The sequence below is a fragment of the Dryobates pubescens genome, chromosome 4, assembly GCF_014839835.1.
Source record: "Dryobates pubescens isolate bDryPub1 chromosome 4, bDryPub1.pri, whole genome shotgun sequence".
In the NCBI taxonomy this organism is placed as follows: domain Eukaryota; kingdom Metazoa; phylum Chordata; class Aves; order Piciformes; family Picidae; genus Dryobates; species Dryobates pubescens.
Genome location: NC_071615.1, coordinates 16,882,267 through 16,897,628, shown reverse-complemented (window position 1 = coordinate 16,897,628; position 15,362 = coordinate 16,882,267). Strand labels below are relative to the sequence as shown.

Sequence of the window (15,362 nt, the reverse complement as noted above, 5' to 3'; positions counted from 1 at the left end):
TGTTGCAACAGCTCAGTGCCATGGGAATCCCTGGGTGGCAGGAGAGCTTTCAACCTGCCCCTGCACCATCCCCTGCTCCAGCATGTTTACCACTAACAGCTTCCTCCTCCTGCTTACTGCCTTCTGCTGACATCATCACTTCTCAGAAGTGCCTCAGCCCCAGGGGTGTCACCAGCCAGCAGGGCTGCAGCCAGGCTCAGCTCAGCAGCCTGCAGCATCACCTGAGGAGCACCTTAGGTTACCAAACAAAGAGCTGGAACCAGTGTCCATAGATTCACAGAAGGGCTTAAGCTGGAAGGGAGCTTCAAGATCCCCCAGTGCCAGCCCCCCTGCCCTGGGCAGGGACCCCTCCCACCAGCCCAGGCTGCTCAGGGCCTCATCCAGCCTGGCCTTCAGCACCTCCAGGCAGGAGGCAGCCACAGCCTCCCTGGGCAGCCTATGCCAGAGTCTCCCCAGCCTCACTGCAAACAATTTCTTCCTCCTCTCCACTCTCAGTCTCCTCTCTCACAGTATCACAGTCTCACAGTGTAACTAAGGTTGGAAGAGACCCCAAGGATCACCAAGTCCAACCTGTCCCAACAGACCTCACAACTAGACCATGGCACCAAGTGCCACATCCAATCTCCCCTTGAACACCTCCAGGGATGGGGACTCCACCACCTCCCTGGGCAGCACATCCCAATGGCTAACGACTCGCTCAGTGAAGAACTTTTTCCTCACCTCGAGTCTAAACCTCCCCTGGCACAGCTTGAGACTGTGTCCTCTTGTTCTGGTGCTGGGGGCCTGGGAGAAGAGACCAACCCCTTCCTGTCTACAACCACCTTTCAGGTAGTTGTAGAGGGCAATGAGGTCACCCCTGATCCTCCCAGCTCAAAGCCATTGGCCCTGGGCCTGGCACTCCCAGCCCTTGTCCCCAGTCCCTCCCCAGCTCTCCTGGAGCCCTTCAGGTCCTGGGAGGCTGCTCTGAGGTCTGCCTGGAGCCTTCTCTTCTCCAGGCTGCACAGCCCCAGCTCTCCCAGCCTGTCCCACAGGGGAGGTTCTGCAGCCTCTGCTCATCTCTGTGGCCTTCTCTGGCCCCTCTCCAGCAGCTCCAGGTCCTTGTGCTGGGGGCCCCATGGCGGGACCCAGCCCTGCAGGTGAGGTTTCACCACTTGCTTGAAATGATCTCAGAAGAAAAAGTCTTGAGAGGACTCATCTGCAACTCCACAATCCAGCCCTGCTGCTCCTCTGCTCCCAGTTGTGATGGCTTAGAGGTCACTTTCATTGTTTCAATTCCACTTCCTCAGAGTATTTTGGCAGATGCCTGCTATGGGAATTAACTTATGGGAAGCTGAATTCACAGAGAGAGGCTGAAGGGAAAACAAAGTACCCAGAGGGGGCTCTGCAGGCATTTAAGATTCCAAACTGCTAGGAAAACAAGGAGAAGCTCAGGGACTGAAGTGGAGATAGAGGCAAGGAGAAGCTCAGGGACTGAAGTGGAGATAGAGGCAAGGAGAAGCTCAGGGACTGAAGTGGAGATAGAGGCAGGGAGAAGCTCAGGGACTGTAAGTGGAGATAGAGGCAGGGAGAAGCTCAGGGACTGTAAGTGGAGCTAGAGGCAAGGAGAGGCTCAGGGACTGAAGTGGAGCTAGAGGCAAGGAGAGGCTCAGGGACTGAAGTGGAGCTAGAGGCAAGGAGAGGCTCAGGGACTGAAGTGGAGCTAGAGGCAAGGAGAGGCTCAGGGACTGAAGTGGAGCTAGAGGCAAGGAGAAGCTCAGGGACTGAAGTGGAGCTAGAGGCAGCAGAAGCTCAGGGACTGAAGTGGAGCTAGAGGCAAGGAGAAGCTCAGGGACTGAAGTGGAGCTAGAGGCAGCAGAAGCTCAGGGACTGTAAGTGGAGCTAGAGGCAAGGAGAAGCTCAGGGACTGAAGTGGAGCTAGAGGCAGCAGAAGCTCAGGGACTGAAGTGGAGCTAGAGGCAAGGAGAAGCTCAGGGACTGAAGTGGAGCTAGAGGCAAGGAGAGGCTCAGGGACTGAAGTGGAGCTAGAGGCAAGGAGAGGCTCAGGGACTGAAGTGGAGCTAGAGGCAAGGAGAGGCTCAGGGACTGAAGTGGAGATAGAGGCAGCAGAAGCTCAGGGACTGAAGTGGAGCTAGAGGCAGCAGAAGCTCAGGGACTGAAGTGGAGCTAGAGGCAGCAGAAGCAGCAGGAGCTCAGTTACTGAGCTGGATATAAAGCAGCTGAAGCTCAGACACGCAGCTGGAGATGATGTGACATGATCTTTTCACCAAAGTGCCCCCTCAGAAACATGACTCTGAGCCCAGTGTTAGTGCCTTTTTTGGGTCAGCAGCATCTCCTCACCCTGTATGCTCAACAACTGCTCCCAACCCCACCCAGGGCCCACCTGCAGCTGCTGCTCCCCAGCGGGGGAGCCGCCCCAGGCAGAAGGGGAAGGGACTGAGGCAGCAGCTTTGCTTTGCATGGCAGAGTCACTTCTTTGTCAGGGGAGGTCACTAAGCAAAGCAACAAGCTGATGCCTCCCAGGAGTGGCAGGAAGCTCTGCTGCAGGGCTCACCTGCAGGGCCACTAACCTGCAGGGCCCCCTCACCTGCAGGGCCCCTCACCTGCAGGGCCCCCTCACCTGCAGGGCCCCCTCATCTGCAGGGCCCCCCACCTGCAGGGCCCCTCACCTGCAGGGCCACTCACCTGCAGGGCCCCCCACCTGCAGGGCCCCCTCACCTGCAGGGCCACTCACCTGCAGGGCCCCCCACCTGCAGGGCCCCTCACCTGCAGGGCCCCCTCACCTGCAGGGCCCCCTCACCTGCAGGGCCCCCTCACCTGCAGGGCTCACCTGCAGGGCCCCTCACCTGCAGGGCCCCCTCACCTGCAGGGCTCACCTGCAGGGCCCCCTCACCTGCAGGGCCCCCTCACCTGCAGGGTCACTCACCTGCAGGGTCACTCACCTGCAGGGCCCCTCACCTGCAGGGTCACTCACCTGCAGGGCCCCCTCACCTGCAGGGCCACTCACCTGCAGGGTCACTCACCTGCAGGGCCCCTCACCTGCAGGGCCCCTCACCTGCAGGGCCCCTCACCTGCAGGATGTTGGTGAAGAAGTCGTGGTAGAACATGGGCCAGTCCTGGCGGCCGATGTCCACAATGACCTTGCAGAGCTTGTTCCTGATGAAGTAAGGCAGAGTCTTGTGGTGAGCCAGGAGCAGCTTGGGCAGGCAGCTGCGGATCTCCATCTTGTCTTGGGAGGGGACCCCCAGCCACATCTTATTGATCAGGTTCTGAAAAAGAGAAGAGACCTCCCCAGTGAGCCCCCTGCAGACACCTCACTGGAGTCAAACAGCAAGAGAAGGGGGGCAGACAGGCTGGCACAGCTGGGGCTGCCCAGCATGAAGAAGGCTCCAGGCAGACCTCAGAGCAGCCTTCCAGTACCTGAAGGGCTCCAGGAGAGCTGGGGAGGGACTTGGGACAAGGGCTGGGAGTGGGAGAGAGGAGATTGAGACAGGAGAGGAGGAAGGAATTGTTTGCAGTGAGGCTGGGGAGACTCTGGCACAGGCTGCCCAGGGAGGCTGTGGCTGCCTCCTGCCTGGAGGTGTTGAAGGCCAGGCTGGATGAGGCACTGAGCAGCCTGTGCTGGTGGGAGGGGTCCCTGCCCATGGCAGGGGGCTGGAGCTGGGGGATCTCTGAGGTCTCTTCCAAGCCAATCTGTGCTGTGACTCTATGAACATGGACACAAGGCAGGACAGAGCCCCAGGCAGAGCTGCTGCAGCTCATGGCTCTGAACCAGCAGTGCCTGCACCAAGCACAAGCAGGGGACTCTATCCAGGCCCCTGCTGCCCAAGCATGGCCACTTAAAAGCTTGAGCTTCTGTACTTGATGTACTCCAACCTTCTCTGCAGCTCAGGACAAGCAGCTCTCAGCAGGTCAAACAGAAGAAGCCTCTCCTTTGTTAGACCTCCAGCACAGACTTGCTGGGCAAGGAGCTGACAGCTAAGATGCTTCAACTGCTCAGCAGTCCAGGACCAAGCCTGACATCATGAACACACAGAGGCGAGTGGGAGCAAGCTAAGGAGGCAGAACAAGAGCAGCTTAACAGAGGACAGACCCTGCAGCACCAGCCTGGGATAAGCTTTGCTCCTTAACCATCAAATTGTTTTGGCTGGCACAGCTCTTCCAGCTCCTCCAGCCCAAGCCCTCCCTGACTCTGCCCAGGCTGGGGCTGAGCCATGGCCCTCAGCACCACAGCTCTGCCTCTGGCAAACACCTCCAGGGGTGGGGATTCAGCCACCCCCCTGGCAGCCTGGGCCAGGCACTGAGAACCCTTCCAGTGAGGAAGTTTCTCCTCATGTCCAACCTGAACCTGCCCTGGGCAACAGCAGAGCAGCGAAGGCTCAGCCTGCCTGGGATGTCTCTTGCACAGCACACAGTGAGCAGGGAGGAGCTCTGACAACCCCCCCAGGTCCCCCTAGCAGAAGCCTTCCTGCACTGCAGTCCTGCCACAGAAGATGTGTTTTGATGCTCCAGACACCAGCCTCTCTCTGACTACACCTTGGCTTCTGTTAGGTGACAAGGGACAGCCCCAGGCACGTTCCCACCCTCCCTGCCTGGGGCTCCACCCTCCCCCAAACTCCTTCCCCCAGCCTGCACCCCTGGATTTGCCCCTTCAAAGAAAGAGGAAAGGAAGTTTGGGTTTGGATGGCACTCATGGCACCTGGGTGTCCTGAAGCTAAGCTGGAAGGTCAGCATGGCAGTGACAGGACACCTGAGCAGGAAGCTTCTGCTGCACTGAAGGCAGACAACACCCAGGAGAAGGCAGAGCTGCAAAGGGCTTTCTGCCACTGTGATCCCAGGGAGAGGCTCTGGAGCATCAGGAGCTGAACCTCTCAGGATAGCTGCCCAAGAGGCCAGCTTTCAGGGTCCAACCTAAACCGCCCCTGGGGCAGCTTGAGGCCATTGCCTCTTGTCCTGTCCCTTGCTCCTTGGGAACAGAGCCCAAGCCCCAGCTGGCTGCAGCCTCCTCTCAGGGAGCTGCAGAGAGCAAGGAGGTCTCCCTCAGCCTCCTCTTCTCCAGCCTCAACCCCCCCAGCTCCCTCAGCTGCTCCTCCCCAGCCCTCTTCTCCAGACCCTTCCCCAGCTGTTGCCCTTCTCTGGTCCTGCTTCAGCTCCTCAATGTCCTTCCAGGTGTGAGAGCCCAGAGCTGAAGCCAGCACTCAAGCTGTGGCCTCAGCAGTGCTGAGCACAGGAGGACAATCCCTGCCCTGCTCCTGCTGCCACCCCAGTGCTGCTCCAGGCCAGGCTGCTGCTGCCCTTCTTGCCCACCTGTGCACAAAACTGTCAAGGAAGCAAAGTCCTTATTGACTAAAGCCCAGAGTATCATTTGGGACAGGCAATGACAACTGAGCTATGACACAGAGCTGTTGACAGGATGCTGCTGTTTCAATCAGCAGCTAAACAAATCAGTACTTTGGCTTTCACCACAGCTTTGCTCTGCTAAGATTAGGTAGGATGGGAGGTGGTGTAAGAGAGACCTCACCTCTACACCCAGCACATAGACCTGCAGCATGCAGCTCAAAAGCACAGCATCACAGAATGGCTTGGACTGGAAGGAAGCTCCAGAGCTCACCCAGCCCAAGCCCCTGCACTCAGCAGGGACAGCCTCCACCAGCTCAGGCTGCCCACAGCCCTCTCCAGCCCCACCTGGGATCTCTCCAGGGCTGGAGCCTCAGCCCCCTCCCTGGGCAGCCTGCTGCAGTGCTCCAGCAGCCTCCTGCTGCGCAACTTGCTCCTCACACCCAATCCAAATCTGCTCTGCTCTCATCTCAAAGCACTGCCCCTGGTGCTGTCCCTGCAGGCCTTTGGGAACAGTCCCTCTGCAGCCTGCTTGGAGCCCTTCAGGTACTGGAGGCTGCTCTGAGGTCTCTCTGGAGCCTTCTCTTCTCCAGGCTGAACAGCCCCAGCTCCCTCAGCCTGTCCTTGCAGCAGAGCTGCTGCAGCCCCCTGATCATCTTTGTGGCCCTCCTCTGGCCCTGCTCCATCAGGTCCATGTCCTTCCCACCTGGCATCCACCACAACTAAGAGATGTCAGAGAAACAAGAGCATTAGAGCAGGCAGTAGCTAGCAGCAGGCTCTCAGGCCTGTATTTCTGGCCAGGAAAAAGCAAGGGCACTCAGCAGAGCATGCTGCAGAGCTCAGGCAGCCTCTGAAGCCAGGGATGGAGATGGCAGGAAATGAATTCTTCAGTTTGAGTTCAAAGAGTCCTGCTCTGCATCTTGCCTGCCAGTAAGCAGCCTGAGAGAGAGAGCAAGAAAAGAAGCCTGGAGCAGGCTGCCAGGCAGGGCAGGCATCTGCAAGTGCCCCCAGCAGCAGCACCTTACCTCAAACACAGTCAGGCTGTACATCATCACATAGTCATTCCTGGTACTGGACAGGAAGTAGAGGCAGAATCTCCAGGCTCCAATCTGCTGGGCAAAGTTATTGAGAAGCTCCTCTGAAAGACAAAGAGGGGAAAAGGAGAAATAACAAAGCAAGAAGGAATCAGGGATTGAAAATCTGCAGCTGCAAACAAATGCAGCCTGAGGGGCAGAGAGCACAAGGCCACAGGGCATGGAGAAAGCCCAGGGCCAGGGAATGACTCAGGCTGCAGGAGGGAAAGGAAAGAACCAAGCTCACACTCCAAAGGACTAAAAGCAGTGCAGTCATGGGCTGGGGTGAAAACAAGCCCAGTGTGGTGTGCAGCACAGCTGGGACAGCCCTGCTGCCCTGGAGTGATGGCTGAGTATTAAAGCAGAGCAGAGTGCCAGCATGGGGGGGCTGGAAGGGAGCTCTGGAGCTCCCCCAGCCCAAGCCCTGCTCCAGCAGGGCACCCCCAGCACCCTGCCCAGCAGCACAGTGCCCAGGGGGGGTTGGAAGCTCTCCACACCAGGACACTCCACAACCTCTCTGGGCAGCCTGCTCCAGGCCTCCAGCAGCCTCACCCCAAACAACTTTCTCCTCCTGCTCAGCTCCAACCTCCTGCCTGACACTTGCTGCCCCTTGCCCCTTGTGCTGGCCCTGGGCAGCACTCAGCAGAGCCTGGCCCCAGCCTCTTGCCCCCCACAGCTCCTTTAGCTCTTGCTGAGCATTGCTCAGCTGCCCTCTGGGGCTGCTCTTCTGCAGGCTCTCAGCCCCAGGGCTCTCAGCCTTTGCTGCTCCCAGAGCTGCTCCAGGCCCCTCAGCAGCTCTGCAGCCTGCCCTGGACTCTCCAGCAGTTCCCTGACTCTCCTGACCTGGGGAGCCCAGAGCTGGAACCTGGACTCCAGCTGTGGCCTCTCCAGGGCAGAGTAGAGGGGGAGCAGAACCTCTCTTGCTCTGCTGGCCATTGGCCTTCTTGGCCACCAGGGCACATTTCTGGCTCATGGGCAACTTGTCCCCCAGCACTCCCAGGCCCTTCTCCATGGAGCTGCTTCCCAGCAGGCCCTCCCTCACCTGTCCTGCTGCAGGAGGTTGTTCCTGCCCAGGGCAGGGCCCTACCCCTGCCCTGCCTGAGCTCCATGAGGTTCCCCTGCAAGCAACTCAGCAGCCTGGGCAGGTCTGGCTGAATGTCAGCACAGCCTGACAGTGTCAGCCACTCAAGATCTTGTGATGAGGTTCATCATTTCATCTTCAAAGCCACATGCTGGGCCAGCAGGCCAGTGGGAAGCCCAGGAGCACTTCAGATCACACTGAGCATCCTGCAGCCCTCATGGTCTATGATGGCTGCAGGAGGCACTGCCTTGGCTGTAGGACAGACCATCAGAAACCTGCCCTGGGGCTCTGGTACAGGCTGTGGCCAGCTCTCACAAAGTGCCTATGGAACAACATGGGGCACAGGAACATCTGCCAGGGGCTGCTCTGAAGGCTGATCCAATTTCAGCCCTCAGCCATTGGATGCTTTCCTGCAAAGTGAGCAGAAAGCCAGGAGATACTGAAGAGGCTTTTAGCCTCTCTCCAGCAGGAGATGGGCACAGCAGAGCTCAAAGCAAGGCTGGGCTGCTGCTGCCTTGTCTCAGCAGCCTGCTGGCAGAGCTCCCTCAGGCTGACCACCCCTCTGGCACTGAAGGTAGAGGGCAGAGGCCACAGAATAAAAGCAAAGTGCCTCTGTACAGCCAGCAGCCATGGCTGCAGGGACCACAGCATGGCTCAGGCTGGAAGGGACCTCAGCGCTCATCTCCTCCACCCCCTCATGCCCAGGGACACCTCTCAGCTAGACTCAGCTGCTCAGGGCCTCATCCAGCCTGGCCTTCAGCACCCCCAGGCAGGAGGCAGCCACAGCCTCCCTGGGCAGCCTGGGCCAGAGGCTCCCCAGCCTCCCACTCCACAACTTCTTCCTCAGCTCCACTCTAACCCTGCTCTGCCTCAGCTCCAAACCCTTCCCCCTTGGCCTGGCTCAGACCCCCTCAGCAAAAGTTCCTCTGCAGCCTTCCTGCAGGATCCCTTCAGGTGCTGGCAGCAGCTCTGAGGAGCCCCTGGAGCCTTCTCCTCTGCAGGCTGCACAGCCCCAGCTCCCTCAGCCTGTGCTCCCAGCAGAGCTGCTCCAGCCCTGGCAGCATCTCTGGGGCCTCCTCTGGCCTCTCTCCAGCAGCTCTGTGTCCTTCTGCTGCTGGGCACAACAGAGCTGGACACAGAATGTAATCCAGAGCACCTCCACAGCCTGTACTGGTCTGCAGGAGGCCATTGGTACAGCATCCTCCAAAATGACACCTTCCTGGTTACCCCTGCCCCTCACTTCACCTCAGCCAGGGCAGGGTTCTGCTCTCTTGCTTAATGCTGACCAAACATGAAGTCCACACTCAATGTCAAGGCAGAAGGCAAAAGGTTTTCCAGGACACACAACAGGCAGAAAAAACCCCAAGGATTCTTCTACCCTAACCAACATCTCCCTGACCACAGCAGGAGACATCTAATGACTTAGTAGCCCTAATGGAGACCTCCTGGTGGCCTTGCAGTGCTTCAAGAGGCCAGTAGAGAGCTGGGGACAGACTGCTGAGCAGGGCCTGTTGGGGCAGGCCAAGGGGGGATGGTTGGAACTGCAAGAGGGAGACTGAGAGTGGAGAGAAGGGAGAAAGGTTTGGTGCTGAGGGTGGGGAGAGCCTGTGCCAGGCTGCCCAGAGAGCTGGGAGCTGCCCCATGGCTGGCAGCAGTGCAGGGCAGGTTGGTTGGGGCTGGGAGCAGCCTGCTGTGGCTGCAGCTGTCCCTGCTGGCTGCAGGCTTGCACTGGGTGAGCTCTAAAGGTCCCTTCCAGCCCAAAGCAGGCTGTGAGACTAATCATTAATCATCCCTGGGATCTGCCATGGGATCTCCAAAAGCCATTCTGGAAGTTCTCACAGAGGCAGAAGAGGCTGAGCTGCCAGCCTGGGGCCTGCTCCAGCACCTTCCCCTGTTGGATTGTTCTCCCCAGGAGCAAGGGACAGGACAAGAGGCAATGGCCTCAAGCTGCACCAGGGCAGGTTCAGGTTGGAGATGAGAAGAAACTTCTTCATTGGAAGGGTTCTCAGTGCCTGGCCCAGGCTGCCAGGGGGGTGGCTGAGTGCCCATCCCTGGAGGTGTTTCTCAGAGGCAGAGCTATGGTGCTGAGGGCCAGGGCTCAGCCCCAGCCTGGGCAGAGCTAGAGAAGGGTTGGGCTGGAGGAGCTGAAAGGGCTTCTCCAAGTGACACAACTCTGATGCCATGGCTGAGCAGAGCCAGGGCAGCTGGCCCAGGCTGGGGAGGCAGGGCAGTGCCAGGCTGGGGAGGCAGGGCAGTGCCAGGCTGGGGCAGTGCCAGGCTGGGGCAGGCAGCAGCAGGCAGTGGGCAGCAGGGCAGTGCCAGGCTGGGGCAGGCAGCAGGGCAGTGCCAGGCTGGGGCAGGCAGCAGGGCAGTGCCAGGCTGTGCTGGCAGGGCAGTGCCAGGCAGGGGCAGGCAGTGCCAGGGGCGGGCAGGGGCAGGCTGGGGTGGGCAGTGCCAGGCAGTGCCAGTGCCAGGCCGCCCTCACTCACCGATCTCGCGCTTGCGCTCGTTGCTGGTGCAGTTGTGGAAGAACTCGGTCATGAGGCTCTCCAGAGCCCGCAGCGAGGCCTCCTCCGACGCCTGGCAACCAGAGAGAGAGGTCAGAGCCTGCTGCCTGCCTGCCTGCCTGCCCCCCTCCCTGCTGCACCCCAGAGCCAGCACCCCTGGCTGTGGCACTGCTCATGGGGTGAGCAGCATCCTCTGGCTGTGACACTGCTCATGGGGTGAGCAGCATCCTCTGGCTGTGACACTGCTCATGGGGTGAGCAGCAGCCTCTGGCTGTGGCACTGCTCATGGGGTGAGCAGCATCCTCTGGCTGTGGCACTGCTCATGGGGTGAGCAGCATCCTCTGGCTGTGACACTGCTCATGGGGTGAGCAGCATCCTCTGGCTGTGGCACTGCTCATGGGGTGAGCAGCATCCTCTGGCTGTGACACTGCTCATGGGGTGAGCAGCATCCTCTGGCTGTGACACTGCTCATGGGGTGAGCAGCACCCCTGGCTGTGACACTGCTCATGGGGTGAGCAGCATCCTCTGGCTGTGACACTGCTCATGGGGTGAGCAGCATCCTCTGGCTGTGACACTGCTCATGGGGTGAGCAGCATCCTCTGGCTGTGACACTGCTCATGGGGTGAGCAGCATCCTCTGGCTGTGGCACTGCTCATGGGGTGAGCAGCATCCTCTGGCTGTGACACTGCTCATGGGGTGAGCAGCATCCTCTGGCTGTGGCACTGCTCATGGGGTGAGCAGCATCCTCTGGCTGTGACACTGCTCATGGGGTGAGCAGCATCCCCTGGCTGTGACACTGCTCATGGGGTGAGCAGCATCCTCTGGCTGTGACACTGCTCATGGGGTAAGCAGCATCCTCTGGCTGTGACACTGCTCATGGGGTGAGCAGCATCCTCTGGCTGTGACACTGCTCATGGGGTGAGCAGCATCCTCTGGCTGTGACACTGCTCATGGGGTGAGCAGCATCCTCTGGCTGTGGCACTGCTCATGGGGTGAGCAGCATCCTCTGGCTGTGACACTGCTCATGGGGTGAGCAGCATCCTCTGGCTGTGGCACTGCTCATGGGGTGAGCATCCTCCTCTGGCTGTGGCACTGCTCATGGGGTGAGCAGTGGCAGTTGTTGTCCACCCCAGGTGCCCAGGAAGGCTCAGTAGCTCAGCTGCATTCACACCACCACAAGAAGCTTCCTCAGCTCTTGGTGGCTTTCCACCATTGGAAGCCGACTGATCCTCGTCCAGTGCTTGCACACAGGCAGCAAGCTCAGGGAAGATGCTCTCAGGTCAGCATGAGGAGCATGAACCTTGAGAGCATCCCTGACCCTTGCTGCCACCTCTGATACCACAAAGTGCTCAAGAAGCAGCAGCCTGGGAGATGAAGCAACTTAGAGCCAGAGTGATTTAGGAATAAATCAGCTGGAAGGGCTCCAGGAGAGCTGGGGAGGGACTCTGGACAAGGGCTGGGAGTGCCAGGCCCAGGGCCAGTGGCTTTGAGCTGGGAGAGAGGAGACTGAGAGTGGAGAGGAGGAAGAAATTCCTTGCAGTGAGGCTGGGGAGACTCTGGCACAGGCTGCCCAGGGAGGCTGTGGCTGCCTCCTGCCTGGGGGTGCTGAAGGCCAGGCTGGATGAGGCCCTGAGCAGCTGAGTCCAGCTGAGAGCTGCCCCTGCCCAGGGCAGGGGTTTGGAGATGAGCTCTGAGGTCCCTTCCAGCCTGAGCCATGCTGTGACACATCCCTCTGAGCTGCTGTCTTGGAAGCCATTTCCAGCTCAGCACAGGGATGTCCTCCTGGCCCACAGCCATCCCTGGCTGGCAGGCCACCACCGTTCAGCCTCACCTGATCCCTGCATCCCCAACCTCTTCACCCACCCAAGCTGTGACTGAGGACAGCAGCTCTGGCTGGGGGACTTCCCCCTTGCCCTCCTGCTATGAAAATTCCCTCCCAGCCTTCCTGAGGCTCCCTTCAGGGTCTGGGAGGCAGATGATGGTCACAGCTGATGGTCCCCAAGCTAGGTGTTAACTGCTGTGGTGTTAGTTGGGTCAGGAGTGCCCTAAGCCTGCTGCCCCTTGATTTACCTTCTGATCCAGTGTGACCTGGCATGGATCTGAGTGGGAGAGAGCCCCTGCCAGCCTACAGCCCCAGATCTGCCTCCCTGAGCTTGCCCAAGGTGGTTCATGAACAGTCATCAAAGCAGAGGCATGGAGCTGCTTACTCACAGCTTCTCTCTCTGAACTCCAACCTCCAAGGGCAGCCTCAGACACTCAGAACCAGCACAGGCTCAGGGCTGTGGGTGCAGCTTCCTACTGTGATGGCAGTGAGGAGCTCTGCCCTGGTGACACCACCCCTGCAAGCCTGTGTTGGGGCTCCTCAGCTCAAGAGGGACAGGGAGCTGCTGCAGAGTCCAACAGAGGCTGTGAGGATGCTGAAGGCATTGGAATAGCTCTGCTGTGAGGAGAGGCTGAGAGCCCTGGGGCTGCTTAGTCTGGAGAGGAGAAAGCTGAGAGGGATCTGATCAATGTCTATCATGAGCTGAGGGGCAAGATGAAGGTGCCAGGCTCCTGGCAGTGGTGCCCAGGGACAGGCCAAGGGGCAAGGGGCAGCAAGTGTCAGGCAGGAGGTTGGAGCTGAGCAGGAGGAGAAAGTTGTTTGGGGTGAGGCTGCTGGAGGCCTGGAGCAGGCTGCCCAGAGAGGTTGTGGAGTCTCCTGGTGTGGAGGCTTTCCAGACCCACCTGGATGTGTTCCTGTGTGACCTGTCCCAGGTGACCCTGCTCTGGCAGTGGGGTTGGCTCCAGCCCTAGAGGTCCCTTCCAGCCCACAACACTCCATGCTTCTATGGTGCACAGACATTCTCCATCCACCCAAGCCCCAACAGAAGGATCTCCAAAGCCAGGAGGCAGCAGCTGCTTGCAGGGATGTCACTCCCTGACCTTTCAAGAAGTGGGAGCCATGGACTAAATTCAGATCATCCAAGCTAGACCTTAAACCCCACCTCCTTCAGGGGCAGGGAGCAGAGACACTGGGAAGGGACCATGCAGATGATCAGGGGGCTGGAGCAGCTCTGCTAGAGGACACGCTGAGGGAGCTGGAGGTGTTCAGCCTGGAAAAGAGAAGGCTCCAGGGGAACTTAGAGCAACCTTCCAGTACCTGAAGAGGGCTACAGGCAGGCTGCAGAGGGACTGTTCCCAAAGGCCTGCAGGGACAGCCCCAGGGGCAATGGTTTGAGATGAGAGCAGAGCAGATGGAGATGGGATGTGAGGAGCAAGTTGTGCAGCAGGAGGCTGCTGGAGCACTGCAGCAGGCTGCCCAGGGAGGGGGCTGAGGCTCCAGCCCTGGAGAGATCCCAGGTGGGGCTGGACAGGGCTGTGGGCAGCCTGCTCCAGTGGAGGATGTCCCTGCTGAGTGCAGGGGGTTGGGCTGGGTGAGCTCTGGAGCTCCCTCCCAGCCCAGAGCACTGTGTGATTCCAGTGCTGAACCCCAGCAGCCCTATCACAGGTCCAACCCCATCCCCCTCTGCTCTCCAATGCAGACCAGGGGATCTCTGTTCAGGAGCTGTTATTCACCAGCCCTCTGCACCTCTGTTTTTAATTCAGACTCCCACTCCTGTTCCAGCCCTCCATCAGTACCTGCACTGTGAGACACATTCCACACTGCACCTACACCTACCAGCCCCCAGCTCCCTCCAGCAGAGCTTGAGAGCAAGTGGAGAGGTGGCTCCAGCACAGCCCTGGCTCCCAAATGGGTTTGGAGCCTGCTACGACATCCCCCTCCTACCCACCCCACCTCCCACCATCACCACTGCAAGACACAGCCCAGCACCATTCCACCTTCTCCCAGCTACTGAGGTTTAGATCTTAACACATTTTACCCAGCACAGCTCCATCAGCCAGGGGCACCCCCAGCACCCTGCCCAGCAGCACAGTGCCCAGGGGGGGTTGGAAGCTCTCCACCCCAGGACACTCCACAACCTCTCTGGGCAGCCTGCTCCAGGCCTCCAGCAGCCTCACCCCAAACAACTTTCTCCTCCTGCTCAGCTCCAACCTCCTGCCTGACACTTGCTGCCCCTTGCCCCTTCTGCTGGCCCTGGGCAGCACTCAGCAGAGCCTGGCCCCAGCCTCTTGCCCCCCACAGCTCCTTTAGCTCTTGCTGAGCATTGCTCAGCTGCCCTCTGGGGCTGCTCTTCTGCAGGCTCTCAGCCCCAGGGCTCTCAGCCTTTGCTGCTCCCAGAGCTGCTCCAGGCCCCTCAGCAGCTCTGCAGCCTGCCCTGAGCTCTCTCCAGCAGTTCCCTGACTCTCCTGACCTGGGGAGCCCAGAGCTGGACCCTGGACTCCAGCTGTGGCCTCCCTGGGGCATAATGAATGAACCCCCTCAGCCCTGTTGCTCCAGGGCAGGGTGCTCTGAACACCTCTCCCCTCCATGGGTGCCCTTCCTGCTCTGCCCACCATCACTTGGTGCTCCACTCCTGTCCCAAGCCATGGAGGAAGGCCTTGGCTTAGGCTGGGGCTTTTCCAAAGCATACAGAGAGTTCAGCCTGTCCCTGCCCGCTTCCTAGAGCTCCAAACCCCACCCAGGCCATGCCACAAGCTGCTCTGCTTCCAGGTCTCTGTTACTGCAGTGCGAATGAAGGCAGCTCAGTGGTGGCAAATTCAGCGCCACACAAGCCCAAGGAGCAAGCTGAGGCAATCCTCTGCCCAAGTATCACAGTATCAGTCAGGGTTGGAAGGGACCACCAGGATCATCCAGTTCCAACCCCCCTGCCATGGGCAGGGACACCCCACACTAGATCAGCCTGGCCAGAGCCTCATCCAGCCTGGTCTGGAAGGTGTCTTCCACACCCCTCCCTACCTGAGCCCCAACACCACCTGATCATGACCATGGTCAGCACTCACACTCCCAGGACCCTGGGGTCTCTCTCCTGCTGCTCTCCCTGCTCTGGCTGCAGCTCAGCACTCAGCTGGCTCTGAGCTGCCAGGGACCAGTGCTGGCTCCTGAGGACTTTCTCACCAGCTGGCCCCCCCAAGGCCTCCTCCTGCAGGCTGCTCTCAGCCACTCCTCCCCAGCCTGGGTTTGTGCTTGTCCAGTGCTTACCCCAGCACTGCCAGGGCACCGCCCAGCCCTGGACCTGGGCACCACTGAGCCCCAGCCCTGGGCACAGCCCAGCCCTGGACCTGGGCACCACTGAGCCCCAGCCCTGGGCACAGCCCAGCCCTGGACCTGGGCACCACTGAGCCCCAGCCCTGGGCACCGCCCAGCCCTGGACCTGGGCACCACTGAGCCCCAGCCCTGGGCACAGCCCAGCCCTGGACCTGGGCACCACTGAGCCCCAGCCCTGGGCACCGCCCAGCCCTGGACCTGGGCACCACTGAGCCCCAGCC

General features: G+C 60.0%; 1 protein-coding gene across 4 annotated transcripts in view; it reads right to left on the bottom strand.

Annotated features, from left to right (window-relative positions):
- XPO6 (exportin 6) overlaps positions 1 to 15,362 on the bottom strand; it is a 72,964-nt gene that overhangs the window by 40,806 nt on the left and 16,796 nt on the right. For all 4 annotated transcript variants that reach the window (XR_008463193.1, XM_054180689.1, XM_054180691.1 and 1 more), the window contains exons 2-4: positions 9,978 to 10,068; positions 6,360 to 6,472; positions 3,069 to 3,266 (exon numbers count right to left, since the gene is read on the bottom strand). Coding sequence is in view for 3 of the 4 variants with exons in the window: in XM_054180689.1 (XP_054036664.1) it covers positions 3,069 to 3,266; positions 6,360 to 6,472; positions 9,978 to 10,068 (402 nt within the window). In the remaining variant the exon portion in view is untranslated. The remainder of the gene's footprint in view (positions 1 to 3,068; positions 3,267 to 6,359; positions 6,473 to 9,977; positions 10,069 to 15,362) is intronic.